We start from the raw sequence: 16,737 nt of genomic DNA, 5'->3' as shown, positions 1-16,737 counted from the left end.
CGATTACGACGAGCAATAGGGAATATTGCATTAGCACCTCTAAGGGAGTAAGGGGGACAGGATCGGCAACCTTGCGAGCAACAGAGAAATTGCCAGAACGAGTAATATATAATATGATGCCATTCAGCATCCGGTTCTTGTTGCCAACGTTTAAATTCTAAAGTAAAATGAGGTCCTCGCAAATTCCAAAGGTGGAAGAAGATCTTAAAACTCGGACATTCAAAGAACTTGAGGTTGTGAATATGAAAGCCAACCAATTTGGAAGAAACAGAGAAGCAAAAAACTCGATCATGAAGAAGAGAGACAAGAAAAGCTGAGGCATTACCTCCAGTAGCAGCCTGGAGGACAAGACTGACTGAATCCACAGTGAGCCGGAATTTGCATCGGCCAACTGAGAGAACCAAGAAAAACTCCTTGTCATGGGATCGAGGATCAAAATTGACATGGAAACCAAACCGTTTCCAAATTGCATTCCGGACTGCGATGCTCGGGGAGAAATCCAGACCCGAGGATCCATTGGGAGCAGATGTTGATATCAAAGGAAGAAGCCATGGCGGAGCAGCAGAGAGGCGAGGGGGGAGCGCTCGGCTGCCATCGCTCTCGTGATGCCCGCGCTAACCATTGGTTGGTAGGAAACACGAATGCCAACTTACAATATTTGAATTCATATGCATTTATATATTTAAGTGGCCCATATTTTTAGAGAAAGATATCTTCATCACATCTCCAAACTTAATTCAAAGTGCAATTTCCACTTGCTATGTACGAGTAGTCGTTTATTTATTTATTTTTGTTAAGCAGTATAAGCAGTCATTTATGTGTCCATGTACAGATCCAGCATTCTATCCTCCTGTTCATTGTTTAGAAGCATGCGTGTATTAGTTCTTGATGCAAATCAAATGTACTAATGGTCATTTTTTAGGATGACTGCATCATTGTTGATCTTGTGGCTACATTGACAAAACAAGTGATTAGTGTGTTTTTGTCCAAAGTGATTATTGTTGAACAAGTGATCACTTTGCAAAACATTTTGGAAAAATTCAAGCATTAGAGTCATATAAGAACTGAATGAATATATGTTTACTCTACTACAGTACTACAGACACTTGAACCGTTCCATTCATCAGTTTCATTTGCAATCACACGAACATTACTTGGCTTCATATCATCTAGTCTGCGGTACATTCCTTGGGGAGCCCCGTGTCCTTGAACCGGTTCTGATCCTCGCAGTAGTCATAGAGCAGATGCTCCGTTCGCACCTTCTGCAGCGCCGCCGACGCCGGTGCCTCATCGCTGCACAATGCGACGCCGGCTGGGGACGATGACGGCGCGCACGGCGTCACGCGGAGGTTGCGGTAGTAGGGGTAGAACGGCGCGTGCGTCCAGTCCGTCTTGACACGGCCGCCCTGCGTCGCCCAGTCGTCGGCGTACCACAGGCTCCCGTCCAGCCGCATGTGCCGCTGCGTCGGGAACGTCCCGCCGCGCGATGGCTCGTGCTTGTACACGCGGATCGGCGTGCCGTTGATGAGGAATCTGCCAAGCAGTAAATCAATAATCCACGATGAAGACGACGGTGTGCGTACGGCAATGTGACGACTTACATGATGTTCTTAGGTGTCCATTCGACGGAGTAAGTGTGGAAGTCCTTGGTGGGGTCGAACCAGGGCCGGAACTGCTGCTCGCGGTTGCCGACGCTGTCCACGAAGATGTTCGTGTGCAGCACTACTGCAATAAGCATCTATAGCAGCGGCTGGCGATGGTTTGTAGAGGCGGCTTGGTCAGCCGCTCCTATCATACCGTCTCTACAAATCATGTATTTGTAAGAACGGTTTCCAGACCGCCTCTACAAATCGATTTGTAGAAGCAGCTGGTGTTATCAGCCGCCCCTACAAATTGATTTGTAGGGGAGGCTAGTAACACCCGCCGTCCCTACAATACCCGTTTGTATGAGCGGTTCAGTCTAGAACGGTCCCTACAGTACATTTTTCGCAAAAAAAATATTAAATTTACAATTCAAATTCGACCAGAACATATATTTTTCATGCACAACTCCATCATGACTTATCTTCTTCTGCGATTGTACTGAAACTCAACGACAATACACATTTATTTATACCAGATTATAACAAATATTCCATGATTTTTAGGTGGATAGTTTAGTTCAGATAAATAAAACAACAAATTTCATCTATTAAACTTTCCAGTAATCGTAATAACATTTTATGGTGACTGATTTTTATATGAAAGACTACAGAATAACAAAATCAATGACGCTCAGATCTAGCAATCGAACATCACAAAATCAGAAGCTTCTAATAACCCTTCTACTTGCAGAGTTGCAGTCACACATCAGGTCAATGTAGCACTAAAGCAGACTGAAAATGGAATTCGTAATCTGTAGGAACTGAAGCGAACGTGTGGTACTCACTGTCTGCTGACTGCTGCTGGCCGTGGCCATGACGGTGGCCTGCACCTGCTTGCTTGTGGCAGCGAAGATGACGCGCCGTCAGCAGGTCATCTGTCTTCTCTGTTTGCGATTTAGGTCCTCCAACCGACTGAGAACACAGCCCCATCACCACCGTTGGCATGGGTTGTTGGTGCGCCGGCACGGTCGAAGACATTTGATAGTTTTCTAGCACTAGTATGCATAGAATTGAGAACATTTGATTGGACAAAAAAGATTTAATTAACTTGTCGTAATTCAGCAGGTCACACATGACATATCTACTTAAGGGCAGCAGCAGTAATAATTCAGCTTAAGCTAGAGATCGGATGCATACCGGAGCTGGTGGCTAGACTAGGACAGAAGTACTTTGTTTCCATCATTACTGCATCCAAGAAAGATGCTTTGATCAGCAAACCAAGTTATACAGTTGGATTTAGTACTCTCTAACCAGGTACTCAAGTTAGCTGAGAGAAATAGAAAAAATAAATTAGAAAATTGGCATCCATCAGCACTTTGATTAGTTTGTTGTCAACAAGATAGTAACAAGCACCTTGGAGAAGCATTTTGATCACACGTTCATATCTAAATAAACAATGAATTTATGAAATATGTGAGCTCCATGCAATTGAAGGCTACAAAAATCATCGATATATATAAACATAGACATAACAGCCAAGTACTAGTGCGTAACATAGATATTCCACGAAGTCAAGAGCAATTATGTAGGATTAATGTATATTCCATTAGTCAAGATCCCCAATCATTATACCCAAAACTACGTACGACAGCTAAAAATTCAAGGAGAAGACCATAGATATGACCGCATTCCAACACTAAAACGGATCTGATCAGCAACCCTAACCCCAGATCTCCTATCAATATACCCGAATTCGATTCACGCATTCATCCATGAGAAGTAGGAGCTCACCGCATCAGTGCTATGCCCTGGAAATCGCAGCAACCTAGCACGGCGAGCATGGCACGGCCATGGCGCGGCGTGTAGCCAACGGCTCGAAGAGGAATCAAGTGAGGCAGCGACAGAGAGAGGGGTGCATGCACGGTTGCCAGAGAGGAAGCAAGTGAGGGAGAGAGGTCGCCGTAGATCTGGACTACTCATACCTTGATGCCATCGTCGTTCATAGATCGACGCAGCCCCAGCGGAAGACGACCCACATCCTCCTCAACGAGATCCGGTGACCGCATCATCACTAGGGAGTCATCACGTCGAGGCTGGCCTGTTGCTTGTGTCGCGGCATCAGCTGCCCGCGCCTCGAGGCTCGCTAGATCGCGGCACTTGGCGGACCTAGTGCGGTGGTGCGGGGCTACGGGGAGAGGGCACGGTGGAGGGCTGTGGGGAGGACGTCGTCGAGCGCGGGCAGCGCGCTCGCGCCGGAGGTTGGGGGCGGGGAGGCGTCCTCGCGGCAGGGGGGCGCGTGGTGGGGCCGTGAGGCGGCTCGGGGTGCCGGGGGGAGGGGATAAGAAGTTAGGGTTTGAGTTTTACGCAGATCTCATCCACCCGATCGTGGATCAACAGACAGAAAAACTTGGGTAGAACTGGAAATCGTGGGCCGAATAGAAAATCGTGGATCTCTTTTTTTTCTTTTCTTTCTCTCTAGAAATTTTATGAACTCAAGGGGCTGCAACCTTTTTTACGTGCAGTATTTGTAGGAGCGACTGGTGATTGAGCCGCCCCTACAAATCGCAACACCGGGGGCGGCTGGTGAGTGAGCCGCCCCTACAAATCGACCCATTTGCAGGGGCGGCTCGTATCACCCGCCGCCCCTACTGTGCCATTTGTAAGGGCGGCTGGTCTCGTGGGTCCTGAACACGCCCACTGTAAGGGCAGCTCTATCCCAGCCGCCCCTAAAAAAAAATTAAGCCGTTGCTATAAACCTCGTGTATGGCTGGCCGGTGACGTTGCCCAGGAACTCCATGTCCACCTCGCCATGGTACCCCGGCCGCACGTCATCGGTCGTCAGCTGCAACAATGGCCAAGCAATGCATGCGCACGCGTGGCATTCACGCAACATGTCAACATATATATGGTGACTGCATGCCGCACGCGGTGACCGCGTCCAGAACATGGATCAGAGATGAGACGCGGCGGCGGCCGGGTCGTCTGGGGAACTCACGTAGACCGTGGTGACGGTGCCGGCCGAGTTGTTTGCGACGAGCTTGACGTCGATGTCGTAGCGGGCGTAGAGGTAGGCGCCCTTGGAGCGGAACCCGGAGCCGTGGGTCTTCTCGAGGCACAGTACGAGCGTGTTGCCGTCATCGTAGAAGAAGCTGTGGTCCGGGCCCCACATGAATTCGATGTTGTCCTTCAGCAGCGCCACGGCCGCCGGAGCTGCCGTTGTCATTAGAAGCATCGCCGCAGCCACCAGCGCCATGCTGGCATGATGACAACAAGAAGACGGCAGTGCCGCCATGACTCTATAATCTTGTTCTTGTTGGTGATTCGGGATCCGTATTTATAACGAACAGGGCATGTTGTTGTTCCCGGGAATGTTTGAGAGGCTGACTTGGGCCTTGTTTAGATCGCGGTTAGGAATCGGTATTTGGTACTGTAGCACTTTCGTTTGTATTTGATAATTATTGTCCAAACTAGGCTTAAAAGATTCGTCTCGTAATTTACAATCAAACTGTATAATTAATTATTTTTTTATCTATATTTAATACTCCATGCATATGTCTAAAGATTTGATGTGATGAAGAGAGAGTGAAAAAACTTGGAATCTAAACAAGGCCTTGTTAGCTGGCTTTCCTGAGGTTAGCTTCATGGAAGACCTGCGTCCACGCTGTTCCGACGTAAACGCGGCTTAATCGGATTAGGTATTGCACATGCACTCCGTTTCGTGTGTCCAGGAATAGAAAATGTGCACATTACATGTGTTGGTGAGATTCACGTGCAGCTAAACTTTCGCAATTGTCCCTGAAATTCATCTGCCTATCTACCAGTAAAAAGATAAAATCCAAATATCTCTTTAGATTTTGAAGATCAAATGAGTACACGCTATACCAACCGGGCCTGGCTAGTTTGCACTCTGTCACTAGCAAGCCACCCGATGCCGTCCCTGAGTGTGTCGGAGCCCCGCAGGATCTCGAGAGACTCATTCTGCAGCTGCTTCCACTACCCCAAAAATAAAGATTTTAGCAGACAAGCTTCTTGATTAATGAGGCAGGCATAAAGTGCCCATCTCCGTAAAAATACACACCGATTTTTAGAGACTGACTACGTATTTAGGACCACACTACGGTCTATGTAAATAGATTTATAGAGACAGACCTCTTAACAGATCTGTCTCTGAAAATCCTTCTAAATTTTTAGAGCCGGATCTCTTAAGAGACCCATCTCTATTAATTTAGAGAAGCCTATCTGGTCCACATTGAATACCTACAATATATAATCGCCACCAACGGCACTACAACATAATCAGTTTGCGAAGACGGTCAAAATCCATTTCCATAGACGGGTAGCGTGTTCTCCTCCGAGCGGGCGTTACTGCTAATCAAAATTTGCGGATCTGTGCCCACCTCTGGAAATGAATCACAGAAAACAAAAAAAAAAAGGGGGGGGGGGGGGGGGGGGGCGCTGGCGAGCCTACCAACATAGCCGCCGCTGCCACAATTTTTTTGCGACAGATTTGTTTCCATCACAGATCACCTGAACCAGACATGGGCTCTCTTGCCAACCTTGGACCCAGTTTCTATGACCATATTCAAGAACCGTCACAGTTTCACGACCGAACCAAATCCGTGACATTTTTAATTTCGTCAAGATGTGCCATTACCACATTGGGGGCCAGCGTGGCGTGCTGACGTGGCCATTCCTTTGTTAAATGGCTGGTCCAAAAAATAGTGCAGCGCTTGAGAGTCGAACCAGAGACCTCCCACTTCCCATTCTGCACAACTTACCACTGCACTACATCGTTTTGTTGTGCTAGAGACTAGAATATATATCCCATATTGAATTACAGTTGGCTACAGCAATGTAATCCCTAATCCCTGAATCCCTCCGACAACAGAGCACATCGTTGACTACGGTACCACGCTGGAGGAGCCCTGCGTCTATTCAGAGTGAGAGGAAGGTACTCGTGTGGCAGCTGAGGGAGAAAAAGGGAAAAGAGGGAGAGGGGCTCTTGCCTTTATATGCTAGTGTTTCAAAGTGGGCCAAATTGGGCTTGTGAGCTTGGCACGATTAGAAGAGGCGGGCTTCTTAAGAGAGGTGCACTTCTGAAAATTGCCCGCATTTTCTGAGATGGACCTCTCAAGAGATCCGCCTCTGTTAATCAATCTAGGAGGTGATCATTTTTTAAAGTGTCTCTTAAAATGAATAAACCTCCTTTGGCGTTCAGAGTCCAATTCTGAAGACGCTATTAGGTTTTGCCTTCCCTTATAAATAAAACTACAACTCTCCTAAAATATTTTTAATTATGGTGCAGCCCGTCCATTTCTCTCCCCAACAGCCACACACACGCCATACCTCTTTCTCTCTGGGTCTCGACCCTCAGGCTCCTCCATCGCCATCTCCGATGGCGGCACTCGAGTGTGGCCTGCCACCACCGTCAGTGACATTCGCATGTACCTCTATTGGTGGCATTTGCATGGGGCCCGTCACCTTGGTTGGCACAACGCTCATTAGCTAGACATGAGGATCTAGGCTAGGCATGGGAGGCAGTAGTGTCATCACGCTGAAGAGACGTGGAGGCGGCCGTGTCGGGGAGGTGGTGGCCAGCCCGCGGTGAGGAAGCCGGGCCTTTAGTGCGGGGAGACAGCGGCCGGGGCTAGTAAGCATCAAGAACATGAATGGTCAAGATCGCGAACCACCGACCGCCTAGGTGAGATCTTTTCCTCTTAGTCAACCCCACCCTCTCTCCCTCATCTCTCTCTCTCTCAATCTCCACCCTCTCCCTCTAGCAGATTTTCACGATGTTGAGTCTAGGACGGCGTGGGCAGGTCCTTGGAGGCAGATCTGGCCGGGTGAGGAGGGGTTCAAGGCCGGTGGCATGGGCCGGCAAAGCATAAGTAGCAATCTTGATCAATGTTATTGGACAAACGTCCACTTATTTTTTACAAGCAAATTATCATTGAGATCAGGTTCCTTCTCTCAAGGGACCTTTTCTTGTTTATTACATATCATTTGAGCCCATTAGTCCTTTATAATTCCCTCATTCTTCATTCACATTATCTTCATTGACTAATCACCTACTCATAAAAAACGCATTAAAAGTAGGAAATGACAAAGAGACAAATAATCTCATGTGTAACAAGTCTATAATCAAAATTATATAATGACAAATAGAACTGATCAACAGCGGAGACCAAGCGTGGCAGCGCATGCCTGTGCAGCGGAGACCAAGAAAAAAGCCATTTTAGCTGTCTTATAAGTCAAGCTTCTCTAACTTTCACCAAATTTCTAGAAAATTCGTTAACATCTATAATATCAAATTTGTTTCAATAGGTCCACTGTGAAATATATATTGCATGTTTATTTGGTATTTTAGATGTTAATATATTTTTATAAATATTCAACTGGTGTTAGAGAAGTACTACCCTCTGTTACAAATTATAAGTTGCTTTGACTTTTTTTGGTATATCCAATATGTTATGCATCTAATTATAATAATATGCCTATATACATAGCAAAATAGAATGAACAAAAAAAGTTAAAGTGACTTATAATTTAGAACAGAGGGTGTATGATTTATGATAAAACTATAAAGCAGCATTTGGAACAACAACATACTATATAATAGATCAAAGGGCTGACGATTAGAAATTAGACCCCAAAATCCTGTTGATAGGCAAGTAGAAACTCTCATAAACAGAATAGGCGTGGACAAAGGGATTGTGTCTGCTAGCATTTTGGAAAACACGTTGTATCTTAGGTGGTGTTTAAATTCAGGTGCTAACATTTAGAGGTGTCACATCGGGTGTCATATGGGATGTCATATCGAGTGTTCGGATGGTTATAATAAAACAAATTACACAAGTCATGAGTAATCCGCGAGATGAATTTATTAAGCCTAATCAACCCATCATTAGCACATGTTTACTATAGCACCACATTATCAAATCATAGACTAATTAGGATTAAAAAATTTATCTCACACATTAGTCTTAATCTGTGCATTTAATTTTATAATTAGTCTATATTTAATACTCCATGCATATGTCCAAACATCCGATGTGATAGGAGCTAAAGTTTAGGAGGGGAAATAAACACAGCCTTAAAATGGCAAGTAAAAAATCTAAAATGTTAACGGTACTGCTTCCACGCGGGACGACGCGTGCTCTCCCTCTTGCCGCATTCCCTCCGTCGCGCACCCATCCCCCGCTACTTGCTCGCTCCTTGCTCCCGCCCGTCATGCGCCCCACCCGCGTCGCTCGCTCGTCGCTCCCAGCTGTCGCGCGCCTCACCTGCGCCGCTCGATCCTACCCGTCGCACGCGCCGATCGCCCGGCCGAGGCAAGCCCGGTGCTGGTGGTGGTGGTGGTGCTTGCATGCCGCTGCTAGTGCTAGTGCTACTCGTGTGCCGCCGCTCGCCACTAGCTCCCACCTCAACAACTGCAATCTAGCGGCCCCGACCTCCCCTATGTTCACGCATGTTTCAAGTATTTTAGATGTTTTGAGATATGTTGCAAGTGTTTCATATCGATGTTGCAAAAGTAGATCGGAATGTTGCATATGTTGCAATGGCTATACATGTATATAGCAAGCGTGTGTTCCAAATGTTACACCTGTTTATTCAGACGTATGTTGTAAGTGTGTTTATCTAGATGTTGCATATGTTTCACACATATGTTGCAAATATTTTTATCTAGATGTTTATGTTTTGCAATGGCTTTCAAGTGTTTTTAGGTGTTTTTACAAGTGTTTTAAACGTATGTTACAAGTGTTTCATTTGTCTTTAGATGTATGTTGCAAAATATTTTATCTAGATGTTTTAAAAGTAGATCTTGGTGTTGCACATGTTTGCAATTATGTTGGTAGGTGGCCACCACCTTCCCCTGGTACACAAACTCCCTGACGAGCGCCACGGCTTTGTCATGGGTCGCCAAGCCAAGGTCGGTGCTGGTGGCGTTGGTGGTGGTGGTGGTGCTCGCGCGCCACTACTGGTGCTGGTGCTGATGGTGCTCGCGCACCGCCGCTGGCTACTGGCTCCCACCTCGACGGATGGAATATAATCTACCGGCCCCAGGCTCCCTTATGGTACAAAACGCATGTTTCAAGTGTTTTCAAATGTTTCATATGTATGTTGCAAGTATGTCATAATGATGTTGCAAAAGTAGATTGAAATGTTGTATATGTTTCATCTGTCAGTTTTATATGTTTGCAATGGCTTTCAAGCGTTTTTGCAAGTGTTTTGAGATACTTGTTTCAAATGTTTCATCTATCTTTAAACGTATGCTGCAAATGTTTTATCTGGATGTTTCAAAAGTATATCTCGATGTTGCACATGTTGCAATGACGCTGGTAGCTAGCCACCACCTTCCCCCTTGTCTGCGAACTCCCTAACGAGTGCTACGGCTTTGTTTTGGCTCACTAGCAGCTTTGGCGCCCGGCCTCCTGGGAGGACGACGCAGTTAAAGTCGTCAGTGGCGATGTCAGCCCAGTACGCCTCCGCGGCACACATTCGCAGGCGGAGCAGAGGGGCACGGGTAGATGCGGGTGGTGGCGATAGATGGATGCAGACACAGGTAGGCGCAGCAACAGACGCAGGCAGGCACGCAGCAGCATGCGTGGGCGTCCAGACGTGCACGTTCGTCCGGACGTCCGGGCGCTAGCCACGCTGAAATGTTAATGGTATAATTGATGACCCAATCGAATAAGAGAAATATGGATGGTGGACTAAAATCAATTCTAAGAACAGTTTAATAGGAGTAATTTACAAACACCAACACACTTTGAAGCTAGGCCTTGTTACATTCCATGGGGAGCCCATTGTCCTTGAACCGCTTCTCATCCGTGCAGTAGTCGTAGACCATGTTCTCCTCCTGCACCTTGTGCAGCGCCACCGCATCTAGCCGCTGGTCGAACCACGTGGATTGTGCAGGTTCGTCGCCGCACCATGCGACGCCGGGGGAGGGAACGCACGGCGTCACGCGGAAGTCGCGGTAGTAGGCGTAGAAGGGTGCCTGCGTCCAGTCCGTCTTGACGCGCCCGCCCTGCGTCGCCCACTCGTCGGCGTTCCACAGGCTCCCCTGCACACGCATGCGCTGCCACGTCGGGAACGGCACGCCGCGCGCCCGGTCATTCTTGTACGCGCGGATTGGCGTGCCGTCGACGAGGAATCTGCATGGAGTTTATATATGCAGTGCCAACAGTTTGAGCTTTATTGGTGATGGAGAGGATAGACGGCTACTCAAGACGACGATGTTGCTGTTCACTTACATGATGTATTTGGGGTTCCATTCGATGGAGTAGGTGTGGAAGTCTTCAGCAGGGTCGAACCAGAGGTGGAACTGCTGCTCGCGGCTGCCGACGCCGTTGACGTAGACGTTGGTGTGCAGCGTGTACGGCTCGCCGGTGACATTGCCCAGGAACTCCATGTCCACCTCGTCGTGGTACTCCCACGGCACGTCGTCGGGCGTCAACTGCAGTGCCATTCCGTTCACCCGTGATGAAACATATTGATTTACACAAGAGAGAACAAGAGAGAAACATACGTCTGGGTCGAACAACAACATGCATGGTGACCGCGGTCACCGCGCCGCGACAATGGAGACATGTCGTGGCGGCGGACTTACATAGAATGTGGCGACAGTGCCAGCAGAGTCGTTGGACACGAGCTTGATGTCCATGTCGAAGCGGGCATAGAGGTAGGCATCCTTGGAGCTGAACCCCGAGCCGCTGGTGTGGTCGAGGCCGAGCGCGAGCGTGTCGATGTCGCCATCCATGTAGAAGAAGGTGTCCTGGCCCCACGAGATTTGGATGTCATCGTACAGCAGTGCCACTACTGCTGTCCTATATGCCAATGCCATTGCAAGGAACGCGAACACAACCATGCGATGCTTACAAGAAGACGATGACAGTGCCATGGCTACCTAGCTAATTGACTCTGCAACAAGTATCCTGTTTCTGCTGGTTTGTGTTGTTGCTGTTGTGATGGATCGATCTGAGTTACGTATATATAATCAACACATTGATCGAGATGGTGATGCATCACATGGTTGAAGTGAAGCTGGCAGGGAGCAAGGCACGTTACTCGGAATGTTTGAGAGGCATGTGGCATGTTAGGATCCAAATGGAATGTCAGGCTGGCTAGCTCAGGTTCATTTCATGGAAACTTAGCATCTTCAATCCATCCCGGCCCCCATGTCGTCCCAGTTGACCTGTCTAACGATCACCATGATGCTCCGATGTAAACGCGTCTTAATCAGCATATTATTAAGGAATGATTATGTGTGTTGGTGACCTGCACGTGGAGCAAATGACTGGGAATACAACCAAAAACACCTGCGCTCAGCTGTGTCCTTTTGTATATAATATTATAATATTGCTGCAGAATCGTTCCCTCCACCTCCCAATGGATGGAATTCTTGGTTGATGCGAGCTCATCTATTCTTGTGGCCTGCACTTGTAAACCGAACTCCCTTGCTCTCATACGGCATACCATATTGGTATGTTTGGCACTGCTCAGTTCCATGTTTTTCGGCCAGACAGGTATAGTTTCACAAACTCTGCTCTAAAAAATATATATAATTATAAGAACACCAAAAGAGGTGTTCCACTAGGTTTTTCTTTTAAAGTTGTTGTGCGGTGAAGTTTGTGGAGCAGAGTCTCTACTCGTGAAAAGAGTAAACTGGACCCGTTCACCATCCGTGGTGAAGCCGGAGTGCTCGACCTTCACCCTTCGTTTTTTTGCGCCAACATGTAGGCCCCACCATCCCACGTCATGAGCCCGCGACTCCTAGAGCGCCGCCCCGGACCTGCCCTCCCACGCCGCCACTGCCAGAACGCGGCCCCCCCCGCCCTGCCCCTCCAATACAGCGACGAAGGGCCGCCGCCACGCCGCGCCGCCCCCAACCCCGCCCTGTCCGTAGCCGGCATAGCCCCTCCCACGCAGTGTCGCCCGGCCGCCGCCGAATCCGCATCTTGGCCCTCCCGTCCTCGATCCATGGCACCCTGTGTCCCCATCCTCCCCCAAATCCTTGATCCGCAGCACATCTCCCTCCCCAATTGGCGTATGCCGCCGCCCAGCACCTGCCCGTCCTACCAGCAACTACCACACCGTCGCTGTAATCCAAGTCCTAGTTGCCTGGAGCCTGGAGGAGAGGGAGGTGGTCCGAGACGCTGCCGGGCCGCCGTAGAGAAGAGGGGAGGTGAGCGTCCGTATAACGTCGTGGAGAAGGTTGGTGGGTGGCCTCAAGGGTCACTGCGTAGTAGTTCCTCGCTGCCTTCTTGTCTTCATGAGTGCCGAGACCACTGCCAATCCAGGATCAGAACCCTTGCCTCCCAGATTACGTTTGAGGTAAGAGGAAGAGGAACTCATTAGCACGTTAGCTTCATCCTGTGTGGCTTCATCCGCGCTACCCTTCTCTCGAGGTTTGCTTGATTCATCCTGTGTGGCTTGGCTGCAATTCTGAGATCCCTCCAATATTAAAATGCTATTCTGTCCAGAAACATGCTATAACTTAATATATGTGTGTGTGTTTTGTATAGACAGTTTATACAGTATAACTGTACAAGTTAGCTTTTCAGTTGCGCATCTTATTAATCAACAAAAATGCTTAGTATGCAGTAATACATACTTTGGATTAATGTTCCTACCTGTACAGTTTTTATGCGAACTCCAAGTAGCAGAGCTTACACAAGTATTCAAATGATTGAGATGTTGCTGCAGTGGTTACTTTTGAAAATCTATTTTGACCTCCATGCAACTTCAAACAGCCTTCGCCTGCTATAATTTTGCCTTAACAATTCTTAAGATGCCCACTATCTCAAAGAAATAGAATAAAAAGTTCTTCAGATGCCAATACTGCCAGTTCTTCAGATATCCCCTGCTGCATCCCTTTTATTTATATATTTACTATAATGTTATAGTAAACCACTTAGTAAGGAGTTACTATAATCTCATAAATTAATATAGTAATTATCGTAACTCAAAGTGGCTACAGAATAAGTTATTTTATAGCTACCTACTATATATATATATATATATATATATATATATATATGTGTGTGTGTGTGTGTGTGTGTGTGTGTGTGTGTGTGTGTGTGTGTGTGTGTGTGAAAAAAATTTCGTACTCGCTAGGAGTAGTTACTCCCTACTCTTAATTACACACTGACACACACATATACACCCGTGGAATGTTAGCGGGTTTAAAAAATAGACTCGTTAATCTGATATATATAGAAAGATCCACAAGCATATCAGGTCGGAGCCCCACCCGACGCATCTCGCAGTCACCGCCGTCCTCTTCCCTTCCTCCTCTCTTCCACGGCCCTGTCGAAGATGTGAGCGCTGCCATCGTCCAGCGGGCACGCCGGGCTGCACGAGCCCACCGGTGTCCGAGCTCTGTCCCCGCCGAGCAGTTCCGTGCCGAAGTCTATGCGCCATCCCGACGCTCTCACCCCACCGAACCACGACGGCCCTCCCCACGTGCACGGCACCGCAAGCCCGTGTGGTAGGCGTCCCTGGCGGCGGCGGCCCGACCCGCACGGCGCCCCACGACAGCTTCAAGATCTAGGTCAGTTGATCCGACGGCACTCCCCTAGCCTTGTGGATCCGGCGGTGCTCGCTCCACAACCCCGACCGGCGACGGTTGAGGAGCCTGCATCTGGCCGGCGGTAGCACCTGTCTCCCACGGTGCCTCTCTCGATCCAGATCCAAGCAACGGTTATCCTTTTCTTTTCTCGCTATGCCTCCTTGAACGGATGCCTCATTTTTTTATTCTTGAGTCCTCGCATTCAATGGATTCAGATTCCATTTGGAGTTTTAAGCATTGATTTTTTTTCCACCATAGGTTTCAGATCGGACTTCAACGTGAGACTACCGATCATCAGAGGTTCCTCCGCGTGAAGCTGCTCCAATCGGCCGGCATCCGCTGCCCGCCGTCGTCGTGGGATTTGGTTCGTGCAATGCTGCCCGCATGAGTTGTTGCTCCACCGGCGGCTCCATGCGGGATACGGTGCAGGTATAGGCAGTGAAGGCTGATTCAATTATCTCTGAATTTTTAGTACTGACGATTTGATTTTGGCATGTGAGTATTACATTGGTGTAATTTTGTTGAGAAAAGTATATACCCATACTCCCTTCTCACAAAAGTATGCACATATATTTTTTTCTCAAAATAAGTATGAATACATACTCTCGTTGTTTTGTATATCTCCATACGTGAATGTATGCACATACTCCGATCGTGTGGTTTAGTATGCACTTGTACTATCTAAATCTTTATGTATGTTTGCAAGTATGTACACATACTCCACTCTTCTAAAAAAGTATGTGCAGATACTCCATTCCAAAAAGTATGTATAAATACTCTATCCTAAAAATTATGTATAGATACTATATTTTAAAAAGTACTATGTATAAATACTATATTTGAAAGGGAGTGCACGTACTCTAATCTGTTGTACCGATATTTTGTCGTTGGTGGCATTCAAATGTGCCATGCATGGAGCTGTCTTCCCTATTGGGTTTCTGATGTACCCGCTAGGAGGAGGGAGTAGTTACTCCCGGGAGTATATATATATATATATATTGAAGGCTGATATAAATTTAAAATATTTCAGAAGTATACAAAGAAATATTGGAGATGATATATCTTTACAGACTATTATTGATCATGGATTAGTTCGTGATATATATAGTACACTTGAAGAGATACTCCAATCAGACCCTGGAAGTATGGAACGCCACTGGTTATTACAAACTCAAGATTCGAATTTTAAAATTCTCGAGTTACTATTCATAGCACTATTCAAATTCAGATTTACTATTCAAATTCACGGCTACTATTCAAATTCGGGATATGAACAGTGCCCGAGCACTCACCGGGAGTGGCTCAACCACTTCACTATTCAAGGCAAGCGTCGCTTTCACGCTCAAATATTTTATGCACGTTGGATGAGCGAGCGCTCAGTTAGTGAATATAAAAATTGATATGTCGCTTTCACGATTAGCTAATCTGGTGCTTAGTGAATATGCTTATGCGGAATATTTCTAAGGATCTTCTGCAGGCTGGCGAGACCAAAAATTCAGCCGGTCGTGCGTACTATGCTTGTGACAGTCCTACTCGGTACTCACCGTATGCATCACTAACTTGCTTCAGAACTAGACTATCCCGGTCTACTCTCTTGCTATCCCCAGCCATGAACACACAGGACTCAGGCTCTATCGTCTCCCCAGGCAGTCCCACCCAAGGGGAACACTTCTCTGCGCACACAGGGTTCTCTACAAACGCCGCTATTAGGGCTAACACGAGAACAACACACGCAGAGGTTTCTCCTCCAGGGTCCCTAGCATAGAGACGTCGCCCCATATGAACGAGCTTAAAGGAAGGCAGGGATTCAAACGGAAAAGCTTAATTCATTTCCACAAAGCAAGCTTACATACGGCTTTCCCTTTCGGGAAACCCCAAGCACTTAGCACAAACCTTAGGTATTACCTTATAAGCGCAGGATGATCACGGGGACCTCCTTTATTCTAATTTACAGCTAATGGTGGAGTAATACAACGGTAGTGGAGTATTACTATTCGTGGTGGATGATTCTCAGAGAGTTTCTGAGATCATATCTTCATGTGTATGTGTGTGGGTGTGGAGTTGGTGGAGTGGGTGGTGGATGAGTGTCTGAGCTTTCTTCGATGGTGGTCTGGTGTTTCGATGATGAATGAATGCTCCTGGCTTCACGTTTTATAGCACTGAAGGAGCGTCCTTCGCGCTTATCTTCTAGAGTTCCTTCGAGGCGAAGTCTTCTTCTGAGGAGCCTTCGAGCTTAAGGAAGCGGCTGGCGTCTTCAATTATCATCCTTTACTGTTGCCTAGACAGCTGGACAGAGAATAATTGTCCTGGCTATAGTAGAGTGACTGTATATTCCTTTTGCGCTGTCCTCCATCGCGCACAGATAATATCCTTCTGGATATTCTTTGGTATGGTATGGTCTTCCACGCCCAAATGATTGATGTTGCAAACATCAAATCAAGGATAGGCATGCGGTATTATCTCCATGGAATGTATATCTCTTATCTTCCCCCGAGCAAATTGTTGATAAACCTTATCAACATAAGGAGTATATTTTTTGTATGAATATATTGATATTGAACTGAGTCTATATTGACTCTT

At 47.2% G+C, this 16,737-nt stretch overlaps 2 protein-coding genes across 2 annotated transcripts; both read right to left on the bottom strand.

Moving 5' to 3' along the window:
- Positions 1-1,169: 1,169 nt before the first annotated feature.
- On the bottom strand, positions 1,170-4,836 carry LOC136502306 (xyloglucan endotransglucosylase protein 1-like). The gene is made up of 4 exons (XM_066497755.1): positions 4,579-4,836; positions 4,343-4,425; positions 1,602-1,721; positions 1,170-1,533 (listed from the first exon to the last, which is right to left on the bottom strand). Exons 1-4 carry the CDS (start codon positions 4,834-4,836, stop codon positions 1,170-1,172), a joined length of 825 nt encoding a protein of 274 aa, XP_066353852.1.
- A 5,523-nt stretch (positions 4,837-10,359) lies between these two features.
- On the bottom strand, positions 10,360-11,493 carry LOC136500968 (xyloglucan endotransglucosylase protein 7-like). The gene is made up of 3 exons (XM_066496456.1): positions 11,197-11,493; positions 10,841-11,043; positions 10,360-10,741 (listed from the first exon to the last, which is right to left on the bottom strand). Exons 1-3 carry the CDS (start codon positions 11,485-11,487, stop codon positions 10,360-10,362), a joined length of 876 nt encoding a protein of 291 aa, XP_066352553.1. The 5' UTR covers positions 11,488-11,493.
- Between the last annotated feature and the right edge of the window lie 5,244 nt (positions 11,494-16,737).

This window comes from Miscanthus floridulus, chromosome 13 (genome assembly GCF_019320115.1).
Source record: "Miscanthus floridulus cultivar M001 chromosome 13, ASM1932011v1, whole genome shotgun sequence".
Lineage (NCBI taxonomy): Eukaryota > Viridiplantae > Streptophyta > Magnoliopsida > Poales > Poaceae > Miscanthus > Miscanthus floridulus.
This window is presented reverse-complemented; position numbering and strand designations above follow the sequence as displayed.